This window comes from Alligator mississippiensis, chromosome 3 (assembly GCF_030867095.1).
Source record: "Alligator mississippiensis isolate rAllMis1 chromosome 3, rAllMis1, whole genome shotgun sequence".
Taxonomy (NCBI): Eukaryota; Metazoa; Chordata; order Crocodylia; family Alligatoridae; genus Alligator; species Alligator mississippiensis.
The window spans coordinates 95,522,847-95,549,983 of NC_081826.1; the positions used below are offsets into that span (position 1 = coordinate 95,522,847).

The 27,137-nt window shown below is 41.7% G+C and overlaps 1 protein-coding gene across 1 annotated transcript in view; it reads right to left on the reverse strand.

The window, feature by feature from the left end:
- APCDD1 (APC down-regulated 1) overlaps positions 1–26,620 on the reverse strand; it is a 40,635-nt gene extending 14,015 nt beyond the window's left edge. The window contains exons 1-3 of the mRNA XM_006262863.4: positions 26,474–26,620; positions 14,757–14,940; positions 13,129–13,660 (exon numbers count right to left, since the gene is read on the reverse strand). Coding sequence (XP_006262925.1) covers positions 13,129–13,660; positions 14,757–14,940; positions 26,474–26,531 — 774 coding nt within the window. The 5' untranslated portion in view covers positions 26,532–26,620. The remainder of the gene's footprint in view (positions 1–13,128; positions 13,661–14,756; positions 14,941–26,473) is intronic.
- Positions 26,621–27,137: the final 517 nt, after the last annotated feature.

A 27,137-nucleotide genomic window follows, 5' to 3' on the forward strand; every position in this document is an offset into this window, starting at 1 on the left:
TTAAAACACAAATCCTGTGCATAGTTATGAGTAACCTCATTGATTTCAAGAATGTATTTATTCACTCAAATAAAATAAAGCAGGTGACAAGTACTTGTAATACTGGAGTTTTACAAAGGGAAAGATGACATTACATAGGTAAACACTATGCAGGAACTTACTGTGCTGAGTTTGAGTGGTCTTGTTAGGTTGGGACCAGTGATCCCTTTGCCTGTGTGCAATGGGTCTGAATTTTGGAAGAAAAATTTTAGTTTACCATTGCTCTTGCGGGGGGGGAGAGGTGTTGTAGCTGTATTGGTCTAAGGACATAGGCAGACAAGGTTCTTTGGGTAAATCTGATATCTTTTATTAGACCCACTAAAATTGGTCCAACTAAAAGATATTGGATTTCCCAAAGAACCTTGTCTGCCATTGTTCTTAGTCATTTTCTGCTCCCAATGGGATTTCTGTATTTATGATCTCCCTGACCCCTGATTAAATGGACAATAAAAGGTTTGACGTGTTTGTTTTATGGGAGTGATTTTTTAGCTCTTTCTACCAGGAATAATGGAGTAATGTAGTTGTGATATTTGTTTCAACCAGTTTTCTAGGAAAGATGCTAGGTGGCATAACTCTTCTCTAACCTTTGCCAAATCCTTGTTAGATGTGGAGGCAATGCAATCTATCCTCAAAATGCATTATTTCAAGCTGTGATAATTATAAGTATACTTCTGGGTTTCTATCTAATTGACACGGGAAGACAGATGCTGCCATACTAGATCTCCCCTAGTGCCCCCCGGAATAACAAGGAATAACGGCTACAAGTTGTTGGAGAGTAGGTTTAGATTAGACATCCATAAGAACTACTTCACAGTAAGGGCAGCTAGGATCTGGAACCAACTTCTAAGGGAAGTGGTGCTGGCTTCTACCCTGGGGGTCTTTAAGAAGCGGCTTGATGCCTACATGGCTGGGGTCATTTGAGCCCAGTTTTCCTCCTGCCTAGGCAGGGGGTTGGACTTGAAGATCTACAAGGTCCCTTCCGACCCTACTTCTATGATTCTATGATCAAACCTATGGACATCTAGGACTGTGGTCAGCTGAGAAACTTTAGAGGAAGGTGCAAAAAATGCTTTAGTGGACAGTAATATGTAAGTTCCTTATAGAGGACTTTTTTCCGTAACCCTGCCAGAAGTGGGTTAGGCCCTGAAGCAGAAGGAGGTTTTATTTATTCTGACTTTTAAATCTCCTGTGATATAATAGGGATGATTCTTATTCTCAGATAAAGAGAATAAGAATCATCCCTATTATATGTAAAGCTTCTTTGAACAGTAGATCTGGGAGGAACAAGCTAGGGATCCAAGGCTCTTTATTTACCATAATTTTTCTTTCACCACTATCTGATCTTTGAGTATTACTGCTGAACTCCTTGGCCCATGTCCTGAGCTAATATGCATCTCTTTTAACTTCAGTTGAATTAAACTCATTTGCTCCAGCATAAGATCTGAAAAAATGTCTAGCATATCTGCCTTTTAGTTGAAGCTCTACTGAATATATTGCTTCTTTGTGATTCAAGTCCTTGTCTCCAACCTTATATAACCCTTTTGACTTCAATATGCAGTGACTGAAATTTATATTTGAGAAAGTAATGAGCTTTTTAATATGAAATATGTACTTTATATAATCTACAACATTCTTAATATTATTCTTGTCCAATACATTTAGTTTTATTATAAAATGAAAAGATCTAATTACAGAGTAAATCATGTTTTAAGGTTGGCCATTTTTTTCAGTGTTGTTTTCAATTGTGAAGCCCTCCTTTTCCAGGCAAGCTGTGTTTGGCTCTGTTGTGGTGGCTAAAGCCATACAAATCATTCCCTTTGCATTTGTCTTGAGCAAGGGCTATTTTCTGAACACAGGCATTCAAAGAGAACATGGCACAGAGGCAGAAAGCATTTGACTGCTGCTATTCTGTGAGCACAATTAAAGTAATCTCTAATAAAAATCTCATTTGAGCATGATATAAGCTAAGAAAAAGAGCTGTGGATAAGACAGATAGCTTTTACTTTACAAAGTTGTCCCAGCTGTGTGAACAAGTATTTCTACCAATAGAATTGATCTAGAATAAAGATCTTTGACAATAGCTGCTGCTCAGCAGAAACTTCATAAGCTTCTCAAGGAATCTTTCATGAGGACCACTCCTTATTCTGATAGAGAGAAGGGATGTTCTACTGTAGCTGCATAAAGATGATTTTCTGATTGCCTAACTCTTCCCCATCCATGGTGGTGGCTTTGAGTCAGAATAGGAAGTCAGTCACTGGATTCCAGTGAACTAAGATAAGGCTGGATAACTGACAGATCAGTTTCCGAGCTCAGGAAGAAAGGAGATCAGTGATCTGAATATTTCTACTAAAATCCTCTTCTGGTCCTTTCTGCTGCTACTTCCACTGAGAGTGCAATAAGTCAGCAAGTCCTTTGTCACCTGGGGAGTCGCTACTTAAACAGCAAAAATATGGGGGATTCTCTGATATCTTGATGATTGGGAATTTGGAAATGTACTCTTCCAGGACATCATCTTTTTCTTCCAAATGTTATGGCTGCCTAAGGCCTGTTATTCTCTGAGCTGCTCCTGGTGGCTTCCCCAGTTCCATGGCTACAGAAACTCCATTGGGCAAATCCTACATCTCTGAGTGATGGTAAAATATTTATTGAGAGTAATGTGTATGAAGGGATCTTTCTGAAGGCTTTTCTTGGTCTTGATTGTATATCTTAATTCTTTAATTTTGTGGCTGCAAAATAAATTCTTGGCATACAAGCTTTTTTCAGGGAATTGGCATCCATTTTCCTTATAATAGAGCAGTACCTTGGATTCTAGTAGAATTCAACAGCTCTTTTTGATTTCTTTATATTCATTAGCTAACTTGTTTTTTCATCTGCAGCAGAAGTGTAACTGGTTAGTTCTGTGCCCTGGGTGGTGGCAGTGCACAGGGAAGGGGAAGAAAAAAAATAAGGCTAGCCCCTGCCCTTTCCATAAAGAAGAGGGAGAATACCTTTTCTCTCTTGCATCAGAGAGTAGGATACAGATCCATAGCTTGAAGTTGCAGCAGAGTAGGTTTAGACTGGATATCGGGAAAAACTTAATCACTGTTAGAAGTGAGGCACCGGAATAGACTGCCTAGGGAAGTTTTGGGCTCTCCGTCACTGGAGGTGTTCAAGCAGAGGTTGGACAGCCACTGGTCAGGGGTGACAGGTGTAGCTATGCTTGTGTTCTACCGTGGGTGTTTCCTGTACTTCTGGCCTTTGCTGGTTGTCACATGGAGCTGGGAGGAAATTCTTCCCCCTTCCCCAAGCCCTTTCTGCTATATGTTGGGGTTTGTTTCATTTTTTTAAGCCTTCCTCAAAGTCATTGGATGTTGATTGTAGCCAAGGCTAGGGATTTTTGCCTGGGGTGTGCCAATGCTCCTGCTGGGATATAAAGCTGGAGGTCTTGCCCCTCTGCTCAGGATTAGACCGATCGCTATATTTGGAGTCAGGATGGGATTTTATACCATGGTCAGATTTATATTGATTGTGGGATTTTTTGCCTTCTCCTGTACCAAGGGGTGTGGCCTGGAATCTCTTGAACATATTTTAACAATCTTTTACAAAAGCAGGATGTTGGCTGCTGTGGCCTTCCTGCTTTATCTATTGCAGGTTAGGGTGCTAGGTCTTGTGTTGTGTAAGGTTGACAGTAGTTTTATTAAGAGGTTAGATTATGGATTTGTGTGGGATGGTTTGGATAAGAATGATCCTGCCTCAGGCAGGGATTTGGACTAGATGACCTCTGGAGGTCCCTTCCAGCTCTACTTCTCCGGGACTCTATGATTCACTATGCATCACCACCACTCAGGTGCTGCCACCCCGCTGTCACTGCTGTTCTGTCCTTCCAGCTGCTGGAGCTGGAGCCATTGCATAGAAGGTGCCAGGTGTGTGCAGGGGTAAGAGGCAGGAGAGTGAGGCATCCCTCTGTCTCCGTTCCAATGTCCTCCTCCCCCATTTTAGGCAGCAACTGGTGCTTGTGCCTCACTCGCCCACTCATTGTTATACCATTGATCAGAATATATTACTAATTATGCTTGTTACAATATTATCCACAATATTAGACACTACTACAGCTGACTCCTGGAACAGGCCTTGGTACGAGGGACCTCTGAAGAAAGGTGAGGTTGGGGATTGTTGAAGGAGGGAAGTAGAGCTATGAACTCTAGATTTCTGAGCAACAACTTCTTTTAAGCCTATTGACCACTTAAAGCCAGAGGTTAGCAGTGTATGGCCCATGGAGCCCTTTGTCTGTGCCCAGGCTTGTGTTGGGGCTGAGCAGCAAGGAGCTGGAACCTGTGCCTAGTTAGCTGCACCACAGCCACTTTTCCCAACTGCTCTCCTTTCCCCCGCCTGCCAGCTCCCCCTCCTGCACCCTGTAACTACTTTCTGACCTCCACTCCCTCTCCCTTCCCTATCGTTCCCTCCCTAAGGCAGTGGTGTAAGCACAGTTTCCAGCTAGAGTGAAGCTGCATAGGGACTGGGCTCAGTAGGAGTGGGTAGGGGTGGGAAGAAGAGGCAGCAACAGGGAAGAAGGTTCCAGGTCCTCAGCCTGACACAGCTCCCCTCTGGCAATATGTACAGATATTCACTCTCCCAGAAGAAACTATCCCAAAAGTAATTTAACCTTGGTTATTTCCAGGTTATTGTTCTGTTGGAGCAGCCATTTTTACTTTAGGAAAAAAAGCCTGAATGTCTGTACACTTGTGTTTTCTCCTGGGAGAGCAGCAATACTTCCAGGAAAACCTGAATGGCTACACAAGGCATGGGTAGAAACTATTCTCATATCACAGCCAGGGAGCAGGGAGCTTGGAGAAGCAGCAGGGGTACAGGCATAGCTCCTAGCTCCCAGCTGTGTGGCTTTGTTGGTGTTCAGGGAAAGCCTTCCTGCTGCTGACATACTGCTGAAGCCACCTGGCCTGCACTGGTCTGGTGTCAGGTTGTTTTGGCCTGTGGCTTGAAAGAGGTTGCTAAGCCCAGCTTCAAACCTGTGCTAGCCCTTACACTATACTATACATGAAAATAAAACTACAAAGTTAGTAGAATTATGGTCCCTTTCTGATGACTTGGTAAGTGGTTTGGGAAATCTTTTTCTCCCTTTCCACATGCTAAAACTATGTGCAGTTACCCTGCCCTCTTTATCTGGAGCCACAGAATGGCAAACACATCCTTTCTGAATGATAAGGGTTATAAGATGTTCAAGCAGAAACACTGCCAAATACAAACAGAAGAGCAAATGTTCTTTCTTATCCTGCTTCCCTGCCTTTGAACTCCTCCTCCTCCAACCCTTTCCTTCCCAGTGATGCCAGTGAAAAACAAAAACCCAACCCAGAAACTCTTGGCAGAGAGATTGCTTCTTTCTGTTATGCTTCACTTGGGGCCCAATGCTTTTAATGTTTATATAAATTTTTATATAAATTCAGCTCACTGGGGAGATATTTAATGCTCCTAGTTTGTCTTCGCCTTTTCCTGTACTATACCATTGTTTACCATTATGCTGCTCATTTTGAACAGCTCACATACTTCATGATCTCATGAAGTATTCATTACATACTTCATGTGCAGTCCCTTACTTCAAAAAAATATTTGAAGTTACATTGAAATAAAAAGAAAAACATTCCAAAAGGTTCAGCTCCTTCTGATTTTCACTCTTTGTCTAGTCTGGCACCCTTCAGGCTGAAAGTTGTAGCTAGAAGGCCTGGATCTTCAGCTAGTATAAATCAACCGCACAATATTAGGCTGTGGAGCAGGACCGATTTCTATTAGTAGCAGAACTGCTCCAAGAAGCAGGCCCTGTTGAGATGGAAATCAAGAGTGTTTCAGAAAATTCATAAAAGGCAGTTATCACTTGGCTGCAAATGTGCATAATGGTTGAATAAAGTAACCAAAACAGCTAAATGAAAATACTGTTGGTGGGATAAGGGGTGGGAGAAGGAGTGAGGAAATGTGCCAGGGGAGAATGGAAATAAAAGGTATGTTTAGTTCTAATCTAGCCAGACCGCAAGGTTACTGTATCAGGGGAAGAGCTGGCCAAAAGCAGAACTAGGGCACATCAGGTCAGGACTATTCTGAGTATTTCTAAGGTCTCACCACCTGAATCTGGTGACAAATTCTAGATCCAGCAACAAAAGGTTCCCAAAACAGATACAAAAATAATGTTGAAAATTTATTTGCAGGAATTGGCTTCAAACAGAGCCTAAAACACATTTAAATAAATGCAAAAGGCTGATTGACTCTATTTCAGATTGCCGCAGAGCCCAGGCCACATAAAGATCACTTCCATGGATACTCAGTACAATTCCAAAGTCCATTCCTCTACCCCTTCAGATAATTCCAGCCTAAGACAACACTTTAATGAACTGCTAAAACCTCTCTGCACTACAGAAGTGATAATTTTCAGGCTTTCCATGACCTCATATGAGGTTACGGTGGTAATATATAAGACTGGCTGCTGTGAGTTGAAAAGCATGGTTGACACAGTTGTAACTCAGGTTGCCAGATGAGCTGAGCTAACTCATAAGGACAACAAAAGATTTACAACTTTAATTAAAAATCCTGAAGCAATCAGAAGGCATTTAGAAAGTGGGAGAAATCAGTAACCTGATTGCAATGTTGTCAGTTTTTTGGAGAAAGTAGAGCAGAAAGGATTTAGATACAGTGAAATTTGTCCACATGTGAACAACCTTTTTAGGACACTGAGGAAGGCATGTTTGTGTGATGGAAAGATTAGATAAAGAGGAAGCTAAAGGCACTATCATTATAACATTGTCTGATGTGTGTGATTTCAGCTGAATTTTATAACACTATATAGTATCAAAATTACATTGAAATAAAGCATGAAAATCTTAAATAATTGTTCTTTTTGGCTTAATCCCTAATGATCAAGAGAAAAAGATGAATAAGACTAAAATAGGCATTTTTTCATATGAATATCTCTGCAGCTATCATTTATTCCACTAAATTGATGCTAATTTATAGTGACATAACATACATTTTGGGAAGTAGGAGCAACAAACAAATTCCTGGAAAAAAAATGATGCAAGAGACTGAACTTTATGTTTCTGGGAATGAAGAACTGCAAGAATTAAACTGCCTTAAAGTGTCTATTTTGCTGCTGTTGTTGGCATTCATTTTATATATATATAGCTCAGCAATATAATATATATATTAACTCAGCAAACGTCTTCCTTGTTTGCCACCAAAGCATAATCCATTCACCATTTGCTTGCAGTAAATAGGGAGAAAAGAAACAATTAATATTTTTACACAATCCAGACTAGGTTAATATATACACCAAACTAGGTAATATTATATTATATATTTACATTTTTTTGGCTGAAATAATACTTTGCACACTGATCAAATTCTACCTGAAGTCCTTAACATACCCTACAGACATTTCTTAATTTATTGTTACAGTGCTATTGGGAGCTGTACAAGGAAATAGGATTCTCATTACGTGGATAAAAAAAAAGGAGTCAGAAAAATTAAGGGCCAAATTTTGAAAGAGTGCAGTGGTTCCGGGCACCTCAGTGTTTGGAAGCCTGGGCAAACCTGATTTTCAGGGTTATCTGATCATCCAGAACTTGAGATAAAGTCTATGGTAGTGGCAGTGCTAAGCATTTCTGAAAAGTGGTTTCTAACAGAAAGCAAACTGGCAGGAAAGGAGAGAAACTATTTCTATACGGTTTGTAATAAGAATGTTTCTAATTAAAATTGTATGGTCCATCCAATGGTTGAACACAATGAAAGTGGTGAACAAGAGTATTTAAACACATTCCATCCTTATACTCAAAGTTACCATGATGGTTTTAGAATAGCCTGTTAACGTAGCTGTCATTATGGTCTTTGTAGCCTTGTTTATTTAAAAAAAAGTTAAATTATACGTAAGAGATGGGTACATTTTAAGATAAATAAGATTCTTCTAGGACAGTGATTCTCAACCAGGGTGATGCAACACCCTGGGGTGCCTTGACATTGTTTCAAGGATGCCATGGGGTGCCACACAATGTTAGCACTGTTAGATGTGCAAACATGATTCCTGTGAATAAACCCAGGGATTTCAAATAGGAATCCAGAGTGTTAAAAACAGTCTTTTCTTTTGTGGTCTTTCTGAGTTGTTTGCACCAGAAGAATTGTTCTGTTTTCCTGTAGTCAAAAACAAGTGAAAACCAGGAGTTTGCATTTTCCTAGGGGTGATTTGAGTCTAAAAAGGTTAAGAACCAATGTTCTAGGAGCATTTATGCTGCACATGATTAAGCAGCTCCTCATCTCTTCATGCTGCAGACCTTCAGGGTTCTTGAATATCCCATATCATCTCCCCAGGCTATATGATACCTATGAACAAAAGTCCTTAGAGTCATTTCTCCTATATGACACAGTACAATGCATTGTTACCACATAACTAAGGCAGCTCCTACATTGTTTTCTCTCCCCCAGCACTCTGATATTGTTTAAAGAGTTGAATTTTTAAGGTACAGAACATCTTCCTGAATCTCTCAATGACTACAACAAAAAAGTGGAGGATGCCAGAGCTCTGCACAATTGGGTCCTAATTAATTACCTTCAATGAATGACAAGAAAACTGAAAAGTATGTATACTGATTCACTGCTACTAAGTTCAAGTCATAGACATCTACATGTATTAAAGATGGGATTTGTTTTAAGGTAGGCTCTTATCTAAGGGAATTTGTAAAGCATTAAGAGATTACATATTAGATATTTTTAAAAGCTCCCCATTTCATCTGTTCACTTGAGTTAAGATATGGGAATTTGTGAATGTATTCAGATTTGTAGTTTGGCTTTAAGCTGTCTGGTTTTTGGACAGCCCTTTTGATTTACCATCTTGTGGCTAAATCACTGCAGGAATTTGGACACGGCCCAGTTCTATTTGTTTAAAGTCAGATCATGAGGCTTTGGCATTCCTAACTTATCCAGCAACCATTTGTTTTTAATTACCATTCAGTTCAACCACATACATAATGAATATGACTACTGCTTCCAACTTTTAGGCTATATAAACTTCTGAGCTGGGTGGAGCAATCTTTTTCATGGAAGCTTAATTATAAATTTAACATAGAATGGGAATCTTCTTATTTTAGCCAGGTCTTTATATATAACATAAATAAGAAAATGAAACAAGCCATAAATGAAAGATCCCACACAATACACCTGATTCACATCAATGGCAATTTTCTGGTCTCTCTATTCTTGCTGCACGACTGTAGAAAGCTTAAAAAAACAAGCTGATTTAATGTTTCTATTTATTCATGGTGTCCAGTTTCTAGAGGAGTCTGTGACTAGTGGTTTTAAACTCAATTTAGCATTTAAACTCATTTTCAGCTCTGTCCCTGTGGATTAGCAATTAGAAAAGGAAAGAAGTTCAAAGAAGAAGGGTTATAACCTCTCAGTGCTATTTTTGTGTGGTCTTTAAAAATACGCATCTTTTTTCTTCCAATGTTCAACAAACAGTGCAACCAGCAGCCAGGTTAATGACTGGTTGATACTGAAGTCATGGTTACACACACATTAATTCTTAGAAGCCTTTTATGTCTGCTAATGCACACCCACACACACACACATTTGTCTTGCTGATTGCATTGTAATGCAAGCCTAGTATCTACATATCCAACCGTCCCATTTCAAAAAAATTCATAAAAATATGAACAAGACCTATAAACTAAAAATATTCAGACTCCTCTTTGTTGCACACTGAAGAGTTGCAAGGGTCCTGTTAAGTACTTGTATTTCAGTAGCAGTCGTAAGCTTCAACTAAGAATGGGTTTGGACACTGTACAAACACATCAAAGGACAGAATCTTTACCCTGAAGAACTTGTGGTCCAAACAGACCAGGCATGGAGGAGAAACAAAGAGGCAAAATGATTTGCCAAGAGTCGCATTGTAGTCCCAGTTGCCCACACTGCTGCTCTACTTCTCATTGCCCAGTGCTTTCTTTCGTTTGATTCGTTGGATGTTTGATTACCCCAAGAATACTTAGAATGAATATGCTCCTGCACAGTGCTGTCATTCTCTGTAGTCAGTGATACTTATGTGAATGATATTCCAGTACCATTAACTCAGCCTTTAGACATGGACAGATGAATACATACCCTTGGGTAATTTATACTGATTTTTGTAAACAGAGGTAAATTATACCAGGATCAAAGAAGAAGAGCTATGCAGTTTCTCCCAGTGCAGCTCAGAATAGGCAGCTATTGCTAATGCTTCACTGCTAGGTAACAAGGACCAAATAACATCTGCCTTTAACAACTGGCCACCTTAAGACAAACCTCAATTGCCAAAACTTATATTGGTTAAATTTTATTCCTGATGCTTTCAGCAGAATTCTCTACTAGAATGGGTGAATTTGGCCCAGTTTAGGAGCTTTCATCACCTGTCTGGTAGTTCTGAATGCCCATTATGTTGGTCTAAACATTGTGTTTGTCCTTCACCTCAGACTCCCTGTTTGGAGGCTCTGAACTCCAGTGTCTACCATATATCTCTCAACTCCAACATCTATCATCCATGTATGGATGTTCTGATAGACATAGAAAACCAAATGCTGCTTTGGAACCACACAGTAAGCTCCCATTGCTTTCAAGGGGAGTGTGCCTGTGCCTTTGAGGGCAGAATCTGTTCTACCAGAGCCGAAAGGACTGTGAATTCAGTATACAAACTTCATGTACATAATAAGGTGGACAGACTATCCTGCATGACCACAATAATGACAGGGAACACTTGACCAAGGGCTAAGTGAAGACTGCTACAAAAAGACATGTTGTTGCCCTCATCTTCAATACACAGATGTGGTCCACTCAAATAGAAACAAAACAACTTGTGCCATGGGCTCCCTTATGCAAACCTTGGGAGTGAGGAGAAAAAAAAATCTCTCTCTTTAATGTGTTATGATAGTTAGGTGTCTCTGAGATCATAGCCATTTCATACATTGGAATTTTCTAGTCATGTAGTTTACATATTGCATTCTTTTACCTGGCAAGCAAAATGGTTTGAGATGGAGAGACTTGACTAGAGTGCTACATTTGAGAAGTGAGCTGTCCAGCAGTGCTACTGCAACACAGGGGTCAAGCATGTGAATTGTGACCACAATGTCATAAGATAACAATAGAACTGGACAAAACCCTGTTTCTGTATATTTAGCTACACAGTAAACCTAGCTTTTCTAACACTGAATCTCTACTGAAGTTACCATTAAGAGGAAATGTAATCATATTTACCATAACATATAACTGCCAATATGAGAATAACCAGGTGTGGTGGGGCAGGACCAGAATCTCAGCTGTTTATATTGAAACCAGTCTTTTTGTCTTTGTTCCAGGAGTTCTAAAACATACCTAAAAAATTTGCCAGCATAATGTGACATATAGCAACTGATGTCAAACAAGTTTTATCTAAGGATCCATATCAAAGCAAAGATTTAAACCCTCCTTACAAAACAAGCTAAAAGAAAGCAAATCTAAAATCGAAACCTATGAATGTTATTTGTTTTAGATAATCAGAGAGATGGGAAAATTAAAATTGTTTTCAGGTGTATCAATGGCACGTGCATGTGTGTGTGTGTGTGTCTGGTGCTGCTGCTAAAAACTATTTTGGAATTGTTTTTATAGGAAAGCACAAAATGAGTTGTTTTGGGTCTACCTGAGAAGAAGGCGGCATGACAGAAATAATGGCAAGGTTTGTGTAAGCCCATAGAAAGCTGTGGATTTAAACTGCCATTTAGTATCTGGAGGTATAGATGACACATCGTTGGAATTCTGGGGATGTGGGGAAGGGAACCAACATAGGGAGGATTAAAGAGTTATGGCTCAGTAGAAATGCTGCCTGTTCTCCAATTTTTCTCTTCCCATGGTGTGTCTCATCTCACATTTGAAATGTTGTGGTCAAATTTTGCATCAATTTTAGTGGAAAAAAATCACCAGTTGTCATACCATGTTTCCACCATTCACTGGGCACATTTACATGAGATGCTATGGCAATGTAGCGTCAGTAGGCACAAAGTGTGATGCCGATGCTACCTCGCCATAATGACGCAGCGTCTAAAAATAACCGCACCGCTGGGACTGTGGAGTACCGGTGGGCACTGCATAGTCATTTAGTACTTGCACTAGAATATTATCTAGGTGTAAAGTCTAATAAACCTGTTAAATGACTGCATAGTACCAAATGTGCAGTCAGGGGCACGTGTAGACACAACCACTGGAAATAATCCTAAAGTTGTCTCTGTCTAGCACCTATTAGTAGCAACTGAAATCTGAAATGTGGTTCCAATTGCTACATTCCTTTGAGATGTCATCATAAAAGATGTGCAGACAAGATCCACTGCAAAAGCACACCAGTGCACACACTCCCAGTGTGATTTTTATTTAACTCAGTATGGTTTGATCCCAGTGACAGAGGAACCCTTTGAAAACTGAATCCTAAAATGGAATTATAGCCTCATTCAAAATTCACCTGTTTTTCATTTCTAGTAATGAATGTGTCTGAGGCTTGAATCCCTGACCCACATGGTCTGGCAATTTTTTCCTCCTTCATAATGCCCCTCTCTTGCCCTTACCTTCCAGTCTTCCCCTGGTTCCACATACTTACAACATTCTGTTTTCCTCTGCTGTGCTGTTGCCTTTTTACCACATTCCCATCTGCTATAACCTCTCCCTGTTTCAAACTCCCACGCTGAATCGTCTGTCTTCTATGTTGCTAACTTTCAGACTTTAACCACCTCTCTAGCCATTCTCATGGTTCCTTCAAGTGATTGACTCTGTCTTCATTCCCAGAACAGCTCTCACTTCCTGTTCAATTATTCTGGCCTCCTATTGATCAAAACTCATAATGCACCAGTGTGATACCATTACTGTTAATATAATTTGATTTATCATCCATAAATGGGATCCTATGCCCCTGAATTGTGCATTTTTAAAATATTTACATTGATTGCACTATCTTCAGTCTAGCTTTTATTCTAGAATATTATCTGCATGTAGAGTCTGATAAACCTGTTGAGTCAGAAGAATGGAATGACATGGAATTGTCTCTTGTAACATAAAAATAAATGTGTGTACCTTCGCATTTTGAAGGGGAGGCTGGTAACTAGAAGGTCGATAGTACATCCTCTGAGTAGCATCAGTGTGGATGTCTCCAAGAAATAGCTCCTCCACTAAGTGATCCAAATTGTGATGTAGGTACTGTTTCTCTACTCGAATCAGCTGAAGTTCATGCATGGCAAAATTCAGAGCCTTGGTGCATTCACAGCCACTGTCTTCTCTCCACAAATCATAGTTCACATCCTGCTCCCAGGGACTATCTGCTGGTACAAATCCAGGACATGTTCGATTTAATAGTCGACTTAGCTTTTCAGCTACTGCTTCACTGTGGCATATGATCTGAATGTTTCGTAACTGGTAGTCAGCTTCAGTTCCTCCTCGAATGATCCAGGATGCTTGGCGAAGGCGAATTTTACCACGGATAACTAAAGTGTAGGTAGGGTTTGTGCAGCGGTTGCCACCATAGTAAAACTGATAGGCTTTGAAGGTGTTATTGTGGTAGAATCTGTAAGATCTTGTAATAAATTCAGGGCCTGATCTAACTTCGCAGCTGTAGGAGGATCGAAAATGAAATAAAACAATATTTTAGAGGGATTGCCAGGGTATCATGCTACAATCAATAAGATTGGTTAAAGCTTTTTAGTGCTTACTAATATATTAATACTGTATCAATTTATTTTTTTTATGGCACAAAACAGTCCAGCTACATAAAGCACTTACATGCCCCAAATAATAAAGGATCTGACCTCTTTACAATACCCCTGTAATATGGAAGTATTCCCCTCTTTGTTTTAGAAATTGGGAACTCTGATACCAGGAGCCCTGAATAATTTGCCCAAGGTCACACAAAACATGGGAACTAAACCTGAGTTATCCCACCAACCTGTGACAAACCTTTCCTCTCTCTCACTTGCCCAGTTGGAATAACAGTGATCTCTTCTGTTCTTTACTTAGTTAATACTGTTTTACATGGATAAAAAAATGCCTAGCTTTATGAATAATTACTCCTTGGGTAAAGTGACAGGTGGGAGTTCATTTATCAACCATTTATTCATTGGATGGTTTAAAACTAAGCTTAATTGTGATCACATCCATTAGAATATTTAATTTTTGATATTTTTAAAGAAAATATTTTGGTTCATATATTCTTTTTTGTTTTAGGGCCACCATATAAAGTAGTTCTTTAGAAGCAATGGCAGCCCATTAAATAAATATTTTCTTTTTTGTGTAGTAAATTTGGAGAAAGGACTGATGGAATGTCATGATATTCAGATAAGTACTTATGCATACTTGGGCTGGGTTAGCACAGTTTCTTAATTTCATTTACTAATGAAACAATGTATACAGAAAGCTCAGAAAATAAAGATCTATTCACCCGATCTACTGTTATGTAGTTGACTGTAATACAGTGTATTCTTTGTAATGAGAAAGGTTTAACAATATTTTGTTTCCTTACTTAGTAAAATCAAATTAAAAATATATTGTCTGTTGCATTTCAAACTGCAGATGACAGAGTGGTGTATAACAAGGTACCATTCTGGTGTACCCTGAAAGCCTTTGGCACGTCTCTATAAAACAGTGTTTTCTTTTAAGAGTGTGCATGTTTCCCTATGTAATTCAAACAATCTCTTTTTCTTTTTGCTTACCCAGTAGAAACCCAGTGCCCTTCAATATTGGGAGGCATCTGTACAGTGATTCGGGCCCCATTATGAAGATGTTTCAGCATATGATGACACTGTGATTCTTTGAAAGCCCTCCATGCGCTCTTCTCTAATGATCGAGGATGGGATCTGCTGTCTGGATGAAGAAGAGCAGAACCCTCTCCCAGCCCTGTAAAATAAAGGTATGAGTTATTGTGAGATTCTGGTGAGAGAGACTGAGACACATGGTATAAATCAGGCTGAGGATCTCCTCATAGTATGCCGCTCACTCTCACTCATAATTATTATGCATATAGGACAGCATTTTTACATTACTTATCTCATTTGAAAAGAAAAATTGGGAACAGTCTCTCTTTGCTAACCCATTACAGATCCACTGAATAGTTTGCACATGGCATAATGACAGCTGAACCAGAACCAAAATTCTGAATTAGAACATCCCTGAAATACGAATTTGGATTTGAACTTATAGTTATGTCTATACAGTGTAAGGCAGTGCCATGCAGAAATGCACAGGCTAAGTCTCCACATGTTAATTCTGGAACTGGAAGCAGTATAGTCATTTGTAATTAGTGTAGATCTCTGCATGGGATTACGTGATACTATATAGATCTACCCATTGTCTCTAATGGGACAAACTACAGTTCTGGAGCCAAGTACCTCTGCAGCTTTGGGAAATTCATATCAAGATCCGGATATGAACTTTGTGGCTTTGGCCCTCCTCTAATTTAAATGTTTCTATAATAAACTCTCAAATAAAGGACACTCTTTAAAGGCAAGGGAAAACAGATATTAAAAGCATGGCTTCTGTACACAGGAAGCCTCTGTGATGTTTGAGGTGACCAATTAGAGGCGGATTTTACTATTTTTATTTACAGGGGAAAAGGAATTTCAAAAAGCTAATTTTATCTCGAGCACACAATAATTTTGGTTTCTGGTAATGTATACGCACAAAACCAGCTAGCAATCTTTCTACACAGAATTAACTGAACAAAATGAATATGTAGTATCAGAAAGAATGCTTCTTGCGCTCATTTAGGCCTCCTATCTTGTAAAAGGTATAGAAAAATACTGTTCAAAAGAAAAATCATATCCAGGACTAACAGCTATTACCATGGAGCAACAAACTCTGGTGCATCTTGCGCCAGAGTTTATTGTTCTTGGGCACCACATCGTCATGTGTGCCTGGGTCCGCAGCATGTTAAACTGGGTCAGAGCAGCCACGGCTGGCAGGAGTCCAGGGGTCAGTCTGCTAGCCTGGGGCTGCTCTGACCAGGCTCATCGTGCTGCAGAGGTGCTAGCTAGGGCACGGGGGTTCCCCAGTGTGGAGGTAGTCAGCAGACAGTCCCCACGCTGAAGCACCCTAGTGCCGTAGCCAGCCTCTCCAGCACCTATACATGCGGCGTTGCTGTGGAGTAAAAAACCCTGCAGCAGGATAGTACTTGCAAATAGAAGAACTATCCTGTGAGAGTTAATTAGTTTATCCTGTCCTAATAGCACCGTATGTGTAAAATCCGATGTTTTATGGCAGAGTTAATAAGGCAGCTCCACAGTAAATATCTCATGTAGATGTGCCCAGTGTTTATGTTATTAAAAGAAATATTCCCTATTATTAACCTCATATTCATTTATTATTATTATTATGGATTCTGGCTAAAAGCCATGCTCCTGAAATTAACCTCATATTACTAACTATGCTAATAAAACACAATTTAAAACTATGTGAAGATAGGAAATACACAGGTGAGATCTGAAAAAGAACATGGGCACCTCCTGGTAGAATGAGACAGAATTATAGTGCCTAAATCCAAAACTGTGATGCTGAAAACCTCTGCTTAGTTGCCACCTAACCCTAGAGGCAACTGAACTCTATCGGTGCTTCAGTTTGGGATTTTAACGTTCCCTAAAAGTTCTGCTCCTGGACCTGTTCAGAAGCACCTGTGTTTTAACAGGGTTGAACCCCTTGTTCCATAAGCTCAATCTGATCTACAAACCTGGTCTGAGTCCCTTGAGGCAACTTGACATGGTTGTCATTCTCAGAGTATGTCTGTCATTCACCAATAAGAGCAGCCACTGCTCTCTTTTAAGACAATCAATGGAGGAAAAGGTGGTGCTAATGGACCCCCTTTTATAGAATAGCTTAGCGGTTAGAGCAGGAAACCTAGGTTCAATTTTCTCTTTAGCCTAAGGAGATTCTCACCTGGGAGAAGAATTCCTGGGTTCCAGTCCCTGCTCCCAACACTGTTTCTGAATTTTGCATGAAACAGATGCAAGTTAAAAGGAGGTATCATTCAAAGGCACCTGAATTCAGAGGATGGGTGGGATTAAGGACTAGCCCCTGTCTTCATTGCTTCCTTTTGTTGATGGCTCCCTGCTTAGCATGCTCTCTTTTTTGTATCCCATTTTGGGGCATCTACCTCTCCTCAAGCACTAGCTAGAGAGCCTAGTACAGGGCTCTACATTCCATTTGGGTACACAGGGACCTAGGTTAGGCATTATGGTGTCTAACTTTTAAATTGCCTAAATTCTGTATTGGATCTGGTCCCACGTAAATAACATTTGGCAGAGCTGTGGCTGCTGAATTTCAGCATTATTCACTATTCGATGTCATACATTCATTTCTCATATCGCCTGAAAAAAACAATGTCATTTGTTTGTTCTGTATATTCACCACATCCCCCATCAGCAGGGAGCAACTTTGTTAGCACCAGGAAGAAGTGGACTTTGTTTTAAAAAAAAAAAGAAGTAAAAATGGAAGAAAGGGATTTATCCATAAAATTATAATTGCTAACTAAAGATATTCAGGGGTTTGTTTTGTAGAAAAACTTAAGGATAACTACAAATAATACAAATACTAAAGCAACTTCCAATGAAGGATCTTAAAATTTTACAAATATTAGTGAATGCAACTCTACTAATTACATATGATTTTTTATTCCTATTTTGTAGGCTGTAGTAGGAAAGATTTAACAATGATTAATGTTTTTTGGGCATCTCAGTACTTCAGCCCTCAACTTAAGATGCTGTAAAGAAATTGATTTGCAAAAGGTACATATTCAGTATTTTCTGAAAGTCAAGCTTTTTTAAGGCATCTCACCTTACGCTCCCAAAATTATTACTTACTATTGAAAATGTAGGCTGGCCTGGTTTTCTGATTACTCTGGTTACAGGGTTGCCTTTGCATTGCCAGAAAAACGAGTTCAACCAGTTGTGGCTGGACATATTAATAATAGTCTGTTATTAAGAATCAAAATTTGTGGCATAACGCTTGTTTATTTGCCTACTGTATACTACCCCATGCCTAAAATCCTACACATTCAAAGGTCCATAACTCTTTTAAGCATACAATTTTAAAATGAATTAATTATCCAAGCTTTTCCCCCCCCCCACAGTGTTTCAAAACACTAATCAGTTGATTTAGGCTCGGTTTGACTGTCTGAGGGGCTGAGCCCCACTTCCCCTACCAGCCAGCTAGCAGTGCCGGCTCATTTTCTTCCCTGAATGCTTAACCACAGACTTCTGTCTTTGCAGATTGTTTCAAAAAACATACAACCTCAAGTTAAAAAGCCTTTTGACAACTTACATTCCCACTTGGTCAGTAAGTATTTGTAATCTCCCACCAGGAGGAGATTTGGAATGCCACATCTGTACATTTATTATGCTTTTCAAGCAGCCACCCTTCCCTCCTTCATGTCATGAAATTCAGAAACATAGTTGTGTCTGATTAAGGAATCATGTGTCCATTTAAACATAATTATGCATTTTAACTGCACTGAGCCAAACTCCATTTCTAAGTGGGAAAGAGAGGGTAGAAGCTTGCATATGTACAGACCAAAGGCCAGCATATAATAGCCCCATTAAACATTCAAAAACCCTAGAGGAAATAGTAAAAAATAAGGCATCTCTGAAAATGAATCAAACTATATATGATATTACAGATATTTTTTTCCCCTTAACTTTGTACACAAGTTGTAATGCTTCTTGCTTTATCCCATCATCTGTGGCCAGAGGCTGAGTATATGTGGTTCTGTATACAACCGACTGTAATCAGGGTAACGAAGGGATTCAGGGGAGGCTTGAATCTGTAGCCATAGAGATTTATGTGTCAGGAGGAAATGTTCTGATGAGCTGGAGCCCACCAAACCATGATAAATGAGGGCTGCAACAAGGATAGGTAATCAACACAGGCAGAGGGACACAATGCAGGCTCCAGAGAGTGAGATATATGTGGGAAACCATACATACTAGACCAAATCAGATTGTTGTTGAAATATAGACACAGTACTAGGATGTTTGATGGCCCATGAATAATGCAGTGAGAATAAAATTTTCCTACCTGACCTATATCTTTATCACCTGGATATACTTTGTAACGTGTGTTACTAGGCAAGGCAGGCAACTATTTAATTAGCACAGACTCTTGCACCACTGAATAAGACTGTCAGTGCCCGTGTTTTTTTTCCCCATCTGTGTCTGTACCTAGTGCTAACATATGCATCTAGGTGGGAGATCATAATTGCCTTTAAGTCCCTTGAAGATCAGGTAAATACTTGTATGCATTGTCCTCTTTTGGGTCTGTCCCAAATTCTGCCTCGTGATATCATCATAAATCTGATGTTCAAGTTATTTTCAAGTTGGAACTTGTCTGAAGTGTTAAGAACTTCCAATGGATACAGAGTAATTAACTAGATTAAGCAGTTTTATTTATCTAGTCAATTGCCCAGCACATTAAATAAAATATATTAGGGGTAAGTTATCTCTTGATGTGAGAAAATGTTAGATAACCTCTATGATCACTTTTAACTGCAGTGCAAACTTTTATAATTACAAGGGAGATTGTAATGTCCTGTTACCAAATAGATGTTTCTGAGTTTACCAGTATTTTTCCCACTGTTATCCTTTAAATGTTAAAGGGCTTTCATCAAGAGAGGCATTACATACAAAAGGCGCCTAAACATGTGCAGAGAGGCTGCTCTGACATGCTGTAATTACAGCGCTCCAGCACACTCCAGCATCACATCTATCAGCATCCCTGCACTGGAAAAATGGTGGCGGGGCACTTTAACTAAAGCTTGTTTGACGAGTTTTAGTTAAACTGCCCCCACTACCATTTTTCAAAAGATATACAGGCCTGATGTGGTGAAACTGATACAGGTGACACTCTGGGTGCTTTAATTAGAGCGGCTCTTAGAGCTGCTCTAATTAAAGCCCCCCCCAACTCCTGAAGCACGTGTATAAACACCCAAAGGGGTTAGGGTAGAGAAGTCTGAGTTTTATAAAAGTAGAAGATGATGATGTGCCCTTTTGTTAATATGTGTCTATTGCCTTTCTTGTATGTACATGTTCTTTAGGTATAGATTTGACCTGTAGTTGAAAGGAGGCAAATAATCATTTTACAATGGTAAAGATACTGAGGAGATACAAAATACAAGTATTTTAAAATCTAACAAAGAAACTCATTAAAAACTGACTCTCACTGTGGTTTTATGACTCAAATTATTACACCCTTACTGCCCAGTTCTGAAATGCTCTGAGAAATCTCTTAGGAAGTGCAGAACAATCTCATTGACTATTTCAATCCATTCATTCAGCACTGTAAAGCAGAGCAGTGGTGCCCAACCTTTTGATCCCCTGGGCTGGTTCACAGGCCAGATCCAATCTGTGGGTCTGGTATACCAGGCTGGCGCCTGATCTGGTGCATGTGGCCAGCCCAGCTGGGGTCCAGTTTGATGCATGGGGCTGGCCCAGCAAGGCTTGATCTGTCACATGGGTGGGGCTGACCTGGCCTGAATTTGTAGGATCTTACAAATTCTTAGTAAGAATTTGAAAATTTGGTCCATCAGTCTGGATGATGAATTAATCTATTGAAACATTTTGTCTCTAGTTTTTAAATCAATGTGTCGCAGGGCACCTCGGTGCCCCTGCTCCTATAGAGGAGAAACTGCCAGGGAGCAAGTGAGCGCGCCCTGGCCTGACATAACGAGCCCAGCTGAGGCTGCTCAGGTAATGAGCGCAGCTGCAGGTTGCCGGAGCAACCAAGCGGAGCCAGCTGCCTGTAGGGGGCAGGGCCTGGCCCTTATAAAGCTCAGGGCTGAGGCCAGGCTGGTAGTTCTCTGCCAGCAGCCAGAGAGGCAGGAGCTCCCTCGGCCGAGATATGGGAAGGAGCCTAAGTCGCAAGTACAGCTCATGATAGTCCTGGAGGCTTGAGCTATGATGAGGAGCTATGGCCAGGCGGCTTGCATTTGTGTTACAGCCTAGGGGCTTGTGGTTTGGCTTTGTGTTTGTATTATTACACCCGGAGGCTTGGGTGAGGCTGTAGGGGTTGGAGGAGGCCTCAATTACTCGCACGCCAGTGCGTGAGCAACTGGCGGCGAGGAGTGCGGCCAGTGGGTCGCGGGTGCAACCCGTAGGTTGCGGAGGGGGACCGAGACCCTGGATTGCGTGTGGGGGAACATAGCCCCCTGTATAGCGCCAGGGAAGGCGCAGCTCGCACACCACTGTGCGAGCAGCTGGCGGCGAGGAGCGCGGCCAGTGGGTCACGGGCGCAACCCATAGGTTGCGGACGGGGACCTAGACCCCGGATTGCGTGTGGGGGAGCATAGCCCCCGGCCCCAGGAAAGGGGCGGTATTACTGAGTAGCCCAGTGTGGGCGCGGCGAGCCCCCAGAGAGGGGGAACGCCCTTGTGTATTATTGAGTAGCCTAGTGTGGGCGCACGGGCATAGCGAGCCCAGCCGCAGGCTAGTGCGGCAATCCCCCTCAGACCAAGGCAGGGCACTGCGGTTGCCCCTGAGAAGACAGGGAGTAGCAGCGCAGGGAGCCAGAGTCAGGGAGGGTGTCTGTGCGGTTGGCCCATAGGACCGGAGGCCCGCTAGAGAGTCCCGGAGCGGAACCACACTGGCAGGGGAGGCCCAGAGTGGGCCAGACGAGAGTCCCAGCAAGAGGCTGGGCATGAGAGAGGGAGCCCAGGGCGGGCCACAGTAGAGAGACAGACCGGACAACGTCCTTTACATCCGCGAGGCTTGGGGCGTGGTATCAGGGGAGGTAGGAGCCACGCATAGCCCATAAGGCTAGGGCGCTTGGGTAGCGCCCATTGTATGGGGAGACCCACGAGGGGTCCAGAAGCTGACAGGCCCGAGGAAACACAAGGTAGCCTCCCTATTACATATTCGATCAAGACGTGGCGGGCGAGAATGGAGGGTGCCCTCGGGCCGGAGTAGCACGGTGAGAGGGCCTCAAGGAGATCACGGCCCTCCGCGAGGACCCCACCATGACACAATGCATTTGTGCTCTCTTTTTTAAAAACAGAATTCCTGTTCCCAGACCCTGCACTTTTCCTGAGCTACCTCACAGTAGCAAGAAAATCTGAAAGCACTGTGGAAGAAAGAATGATTTTGGTAAGGAGACAGACTTGTGGTTATGCTTTCAAAGTAATATTATAAAATAGTGTATAACCAAAGACTTTAAATATCATGAGGAGCCCCTTGATATAGTACCTGCCCTTTAATGACACTTATCAGCCAACGTTTACCAAAAGGCCTATGTGATTATTATAACACCACCATTGTTCTCAGTGGTGGCAGATGACAGAACAAGGAATAATGGTCTCCAGTTGCAGCAAGGGAAGTTTAGAATGGATATTAGGAAAAACATTCTCACTAGGAGGGTGGTGAAGCACTGGAATGGGTTACCTAGAGAAGTGGTGGAAGCTCCATCCTTGGAGGTTTTTAAGGCCCGGCTTGACAAAGCCCTGGCTGGAATGATCTAGTTGGGGATGGTCCTGCTTTGAGCAGAAGATTAGACTAGATGACCTCCTGAGGTCCCTTCCAATCCTAATTTTCTATGATTCTATTACACATACAGAAATAAATAACTTAAACTGAGTTAAATGACTCAACTGTAGATTTCCAGTCCTAAAGCCCTGAGTGAACTCCATTCTATAGTTTAATATCAAATGAATTAAGACGTTTTATAAAGCAGCAAACTCTGTAATGCTTAATTAAATGTTGCCCTAGAATGGATCGCCATCACTAAGTGACAAAAAAAATTGTGGCACATCCAATGTGTATTCCTGTGAACCACTCTAGGCTAAAGTCTGCTTCCACTAAAGTCAATGAGAGCTTTGTCACTGACTCCAGTGGAAGCAGGATTGAACCAAAGTGCAATACAATACATGAAGTAGTTTGGTTTGACCTCTTTGAAGAAAACATCTGTTCTATATCACAGCCATCTGCAGTATTCTGTATTGGAGACTTACAGTCATCTATTTTATACCACATACAAAATAGGGGGCCAATGCTGAACTATATGGGAGTTTTGTTTGAGTAAAGACTGGAGGACAAATCCTGTACTAAACAATCTAATTGTGTGATCTATGCACAGTAAGTACAGACCATCAGTGTTGTTAAAATTTTGCATTAGTAATTTTATTAAATACTTGAAATAATCTTTCTCTATTGTTTTCTTCAGGGATTTTTATGTTAATGGACACAGCCTATCGTTGTTTTAAAGTACTGTCCATATACACATGTATACATAACATCAGCTCTTTCCATCCCTCTAAATCCACCCATGAGTCCAAGGAGATCAGTGGAATTGCTTACGATTTACACAGAGGTAACTGAAAATAAATAGACCACAATGTCCACTTCCTTTCTCTCCTTCTTTCTCTCTCCATCCATCTATTCATCAGTCTCCAGGCTTCCAATGCCAAACAGTGAACAAAGAGAACTACTTTTCTAATTTGCCTTCTAAATGTTCAGTTATTTTACTAAATCTTTATATTCATCCCATAAACTCCATCCCCTCAATGCAAAACCCTGCCCATCTCTATGTATGTGGATGTATATTTTTTCTTATAAACTATAGTATCTTTTTAGGAATGAGGCAAGGAATGCAATAAAACACTTATAGCCAACAAATTTTAGTGATTTGTTCCTTTCTCCCTCCCTTTTTAACATAAACAATCTGTTCTGAAAAGTCTTAACAGTCCCGACTTCATAAGGTTAATTAGAATGGAATACTTTAGTGGAAGTATTAAAATAAGCTAAATATTTTAAGTGTCTAATTTATTACTATAACAGTCACTTCCTTAGAAATATGTTAGGGCTCTTCACAGCATCTTTAATGGTAAAAAAGTTTACATTTGCAAAAGAAATTAGCCAATTTGCTTTGTATCCACTTTACTGTAGCTCATATTAATCAAGTTTTCTGGAGTTGAATGATTTAAGCATTTGACATCTGAAACTTTTGTGGCTTTTTGTATAAGCAAAGAAAACAGTGATAATGGACAACTTCCAGCTGCAAACCTCCTTTGACATTCTACAGGTTTTACTTTGACTAATGAATTCAAGTTTTCCAAAACAATAACTCGGTGATATGAAAAGAGACATTTCTTGCTGCAATGAAAGTATGAGCTTGAGTCTTGTATTTTACATTGAATCAAAAATGGAAAGCAAGTGTATTTACATTTTATTTCCAGACACATTTCATTTACCCTTGGGTTGCCAAGCACAATACAGTAGACTGAGAGACAGTCACATGGTCTAAAAGGGCTTGGTACACTCATCCTCTATGTTGATTGGTAATTACTGTCAGCTATTGCCTGGCTAGCTATTGACTGAGAGATGGTTATAATGACTGCAGGATAAGCTAAAGCAGACTGTGCAAATGCATTGTAGAGAAAAGACATGTTTTAAAGATAATAACCCAACATATACTGGAGATAGATTAATTGTGAGCAGGGTCTACATCTTAAGGCATTATATCACTATCTCAGCCCAAGGGGGCAATAGTTTTCCACAAGATAGCTCCGGTCTACACATTACTGATACATGCACATTTACATACAAGTTTTAAAGTTATTTTTTTCCTCAAAAGTGTTTGATTGGGAATATTTTGTTTGATGCAATATGGCTGCAAATGGAAAAAAAATTGTTGGTTTCCTATTTCATCTTCTTTTGAAAACTGCTGTTTTGATCTGACTGTTGGCCCTGATTTGCTTCCCATTTCAGCTAAAGTTTAAAACTATGTAATTCCAAGCAGATGAGCCTGGGAGTCTAACCCTATAATTATACCTTCTCTTTTTACCCTCTAACTTCAGACCTTCCATTTTGACTTTCTGATTCCCAGATCACAGAGTTTTAAAGTACACCTTGGTGTCCAGGCAAGTCTGGCTCAACTAGACACTTTTATACAGTCTATATATTTGTAGCTGAGTTGAGAGGTACGTAAAACCCCTTCTGGTTAGCAAGCATGCACTCTTTCTCCAACCCCCAAAACAAAACACACACTCCAAACCTATGATCTTTATTATTTATTGAGCACCATCTGTGTGCTTAGTACTGTACAAACATATAGAAAGACAATCCCTGCTCCCAGGGGACCATCTTACGGAGACAAATGTTCTCATATCTGCTGCCAACACTAAGGTTGAGTCAGCTGAGGTTACTAATTTTACTATTTTGGGCCCTGAGAAATTCTACTGAAAAAGACTGGATGCTGAAGAATATACCTCAGTATTAAGTCCACTTCTCAAAGGATGATGTAGCAGGCTGAGGTATTCATTCACAATCGGATCTTGCCCAAAGTCTTAAATAACATTAGGTATGTAAATCCATATTTAAGCACCTAATGAAGCTGAATTCCAGATGAAGAATGAAGAAAACTGGAGATGTGGTGCTTACCACTATGGTAAACTAGGTCTGACTGTACATAACCAACTTGTTGCACCCAAGTTTGAAAAGTTTGGCTTGCGTAACTTAAAATATGCCTGTTCCCATAACAGCTTTTTTTCAGAAGATGTATTTGCTCCAATGCTATGTTGAAGCTGTCTCAAAGCAGAATTTGGCATATTTTAAACTAAGGGGGTATAAAGATCCTCAGTAATTTAAATCAAATTATTAACATGAACCCTAAACCCCATGTTTTAGTACCCAGTAATTTTGCAGATAAACTCCTCTATACATCCACGTCCAGTGATTGCTTAAGAATGGCATTCTGGCCTTGTTGACCTCTCTGACAAAGCTCCCATGGACTTCCTTGCAGTCAGGATTTTGCGGAGAGGCTCTTAAAGTAGCATCCCAAACTGCAGGCAGTGCCACATAGATAGCGACACAGTCAACAAGTTGCTGGTAGGCAAACAGCAGGGCACTTCCCGGACAATCACTGCTGTTCCACACTTTACCCCAAAGGTCTGGTAGCGCGTATCACTGAACAATAAGGGTTGACGCCAAAGCGAAGGAAGTCCCCGTGTGTTTAGGACCCCCTCTGCTTTGAACAGACGAGAGCGGGACGTTTCATGCGGACCAAAGCCCCTCTTCCAAGAAGTGCTGGCATCAACGTGGGCGCAACTTGTTCCCTTAACTGAGCTCCCAGCGGCCCTTTCTTAACCTCCCAACGTTTTCCCAGCCCTGTGGAGCAGCGGCTGCAAGCCTGGCAGTGGAGGGTTGTACCTTCCACATCTGACCAATCTCCCTGCGTGTGGAGGGAGAAGTGGAGTGGGGGGATTCCCAAAAGCCCTGCATAGGACACCTCTGCTCCCTCCCAACTTGAGATGAACTCCACCAGGCCAAGCTGGGGAGTCATGAACTCCTCCAGCCTCCCCTTAAGGCAGCCAGGCTCTGCTCCATCCGTGCCCAGCGCAGGTCCTTAGCTGCGCAAAGGCAGCGCGCTCTCTCCTCCCCGCCGCAGTGCAGACACTCACCGTGCAGGAGCAGGGCTAGGAACAGGTACCTGACCAGGCTGCAGTAGGGAAAGGACATTTCCAGCTCTCCTCCTGCTGCTCTGGGAGCGGCGGCTCAGGCTTCCCGCGCCCCCCAGCGCCGAGGCATCCGCGCCAACAGCCCGGGCTCCGGGCCGGTCCCAGCGGCGGGGGCCAGCAGCAAGCGGGCGAGTCCTCCTGCCCGAGCCGCCTGCTGCAGCCGCGCCCCTCTCATGTGGGCACCCCTGCCCCCAGGGCTCCGGCCCGGCTGCCCCTGGGGCTGAGCTCTGCCTCCGCTCCCGGCTCTGGCCCCGGCTGCTGCTTCGCGGCTCCTCTTCATAGTTCCCCTTCCCGCAGGAGGAGGAGGAGGAGGGGTCAGGGTCAGGGAGGTGGGACTCCGCCTGCAGACGCCCTGACATGAAAGGCGAGCAGGGGGCCGCCTCCCCCGACGCCTGGCCTGCAGCCAGCCTCGCTCCCTCCACACACGCGGGGCTCCTCTCGTCGCCCCCGGCCCTCGCACTCGCCCCCGCGGAGCTGGAGGGAGGGGAGCTGGTCCTGCCGTGCACTTGCACAGCCCAGCCAGGTCCCCCAGGGAAGCAGACCTGATGCCCTCAGTGGTGGCAGGTGACAGAACAAGGAGCAATGGGGGGTGGCTCAAGTGGGTTGG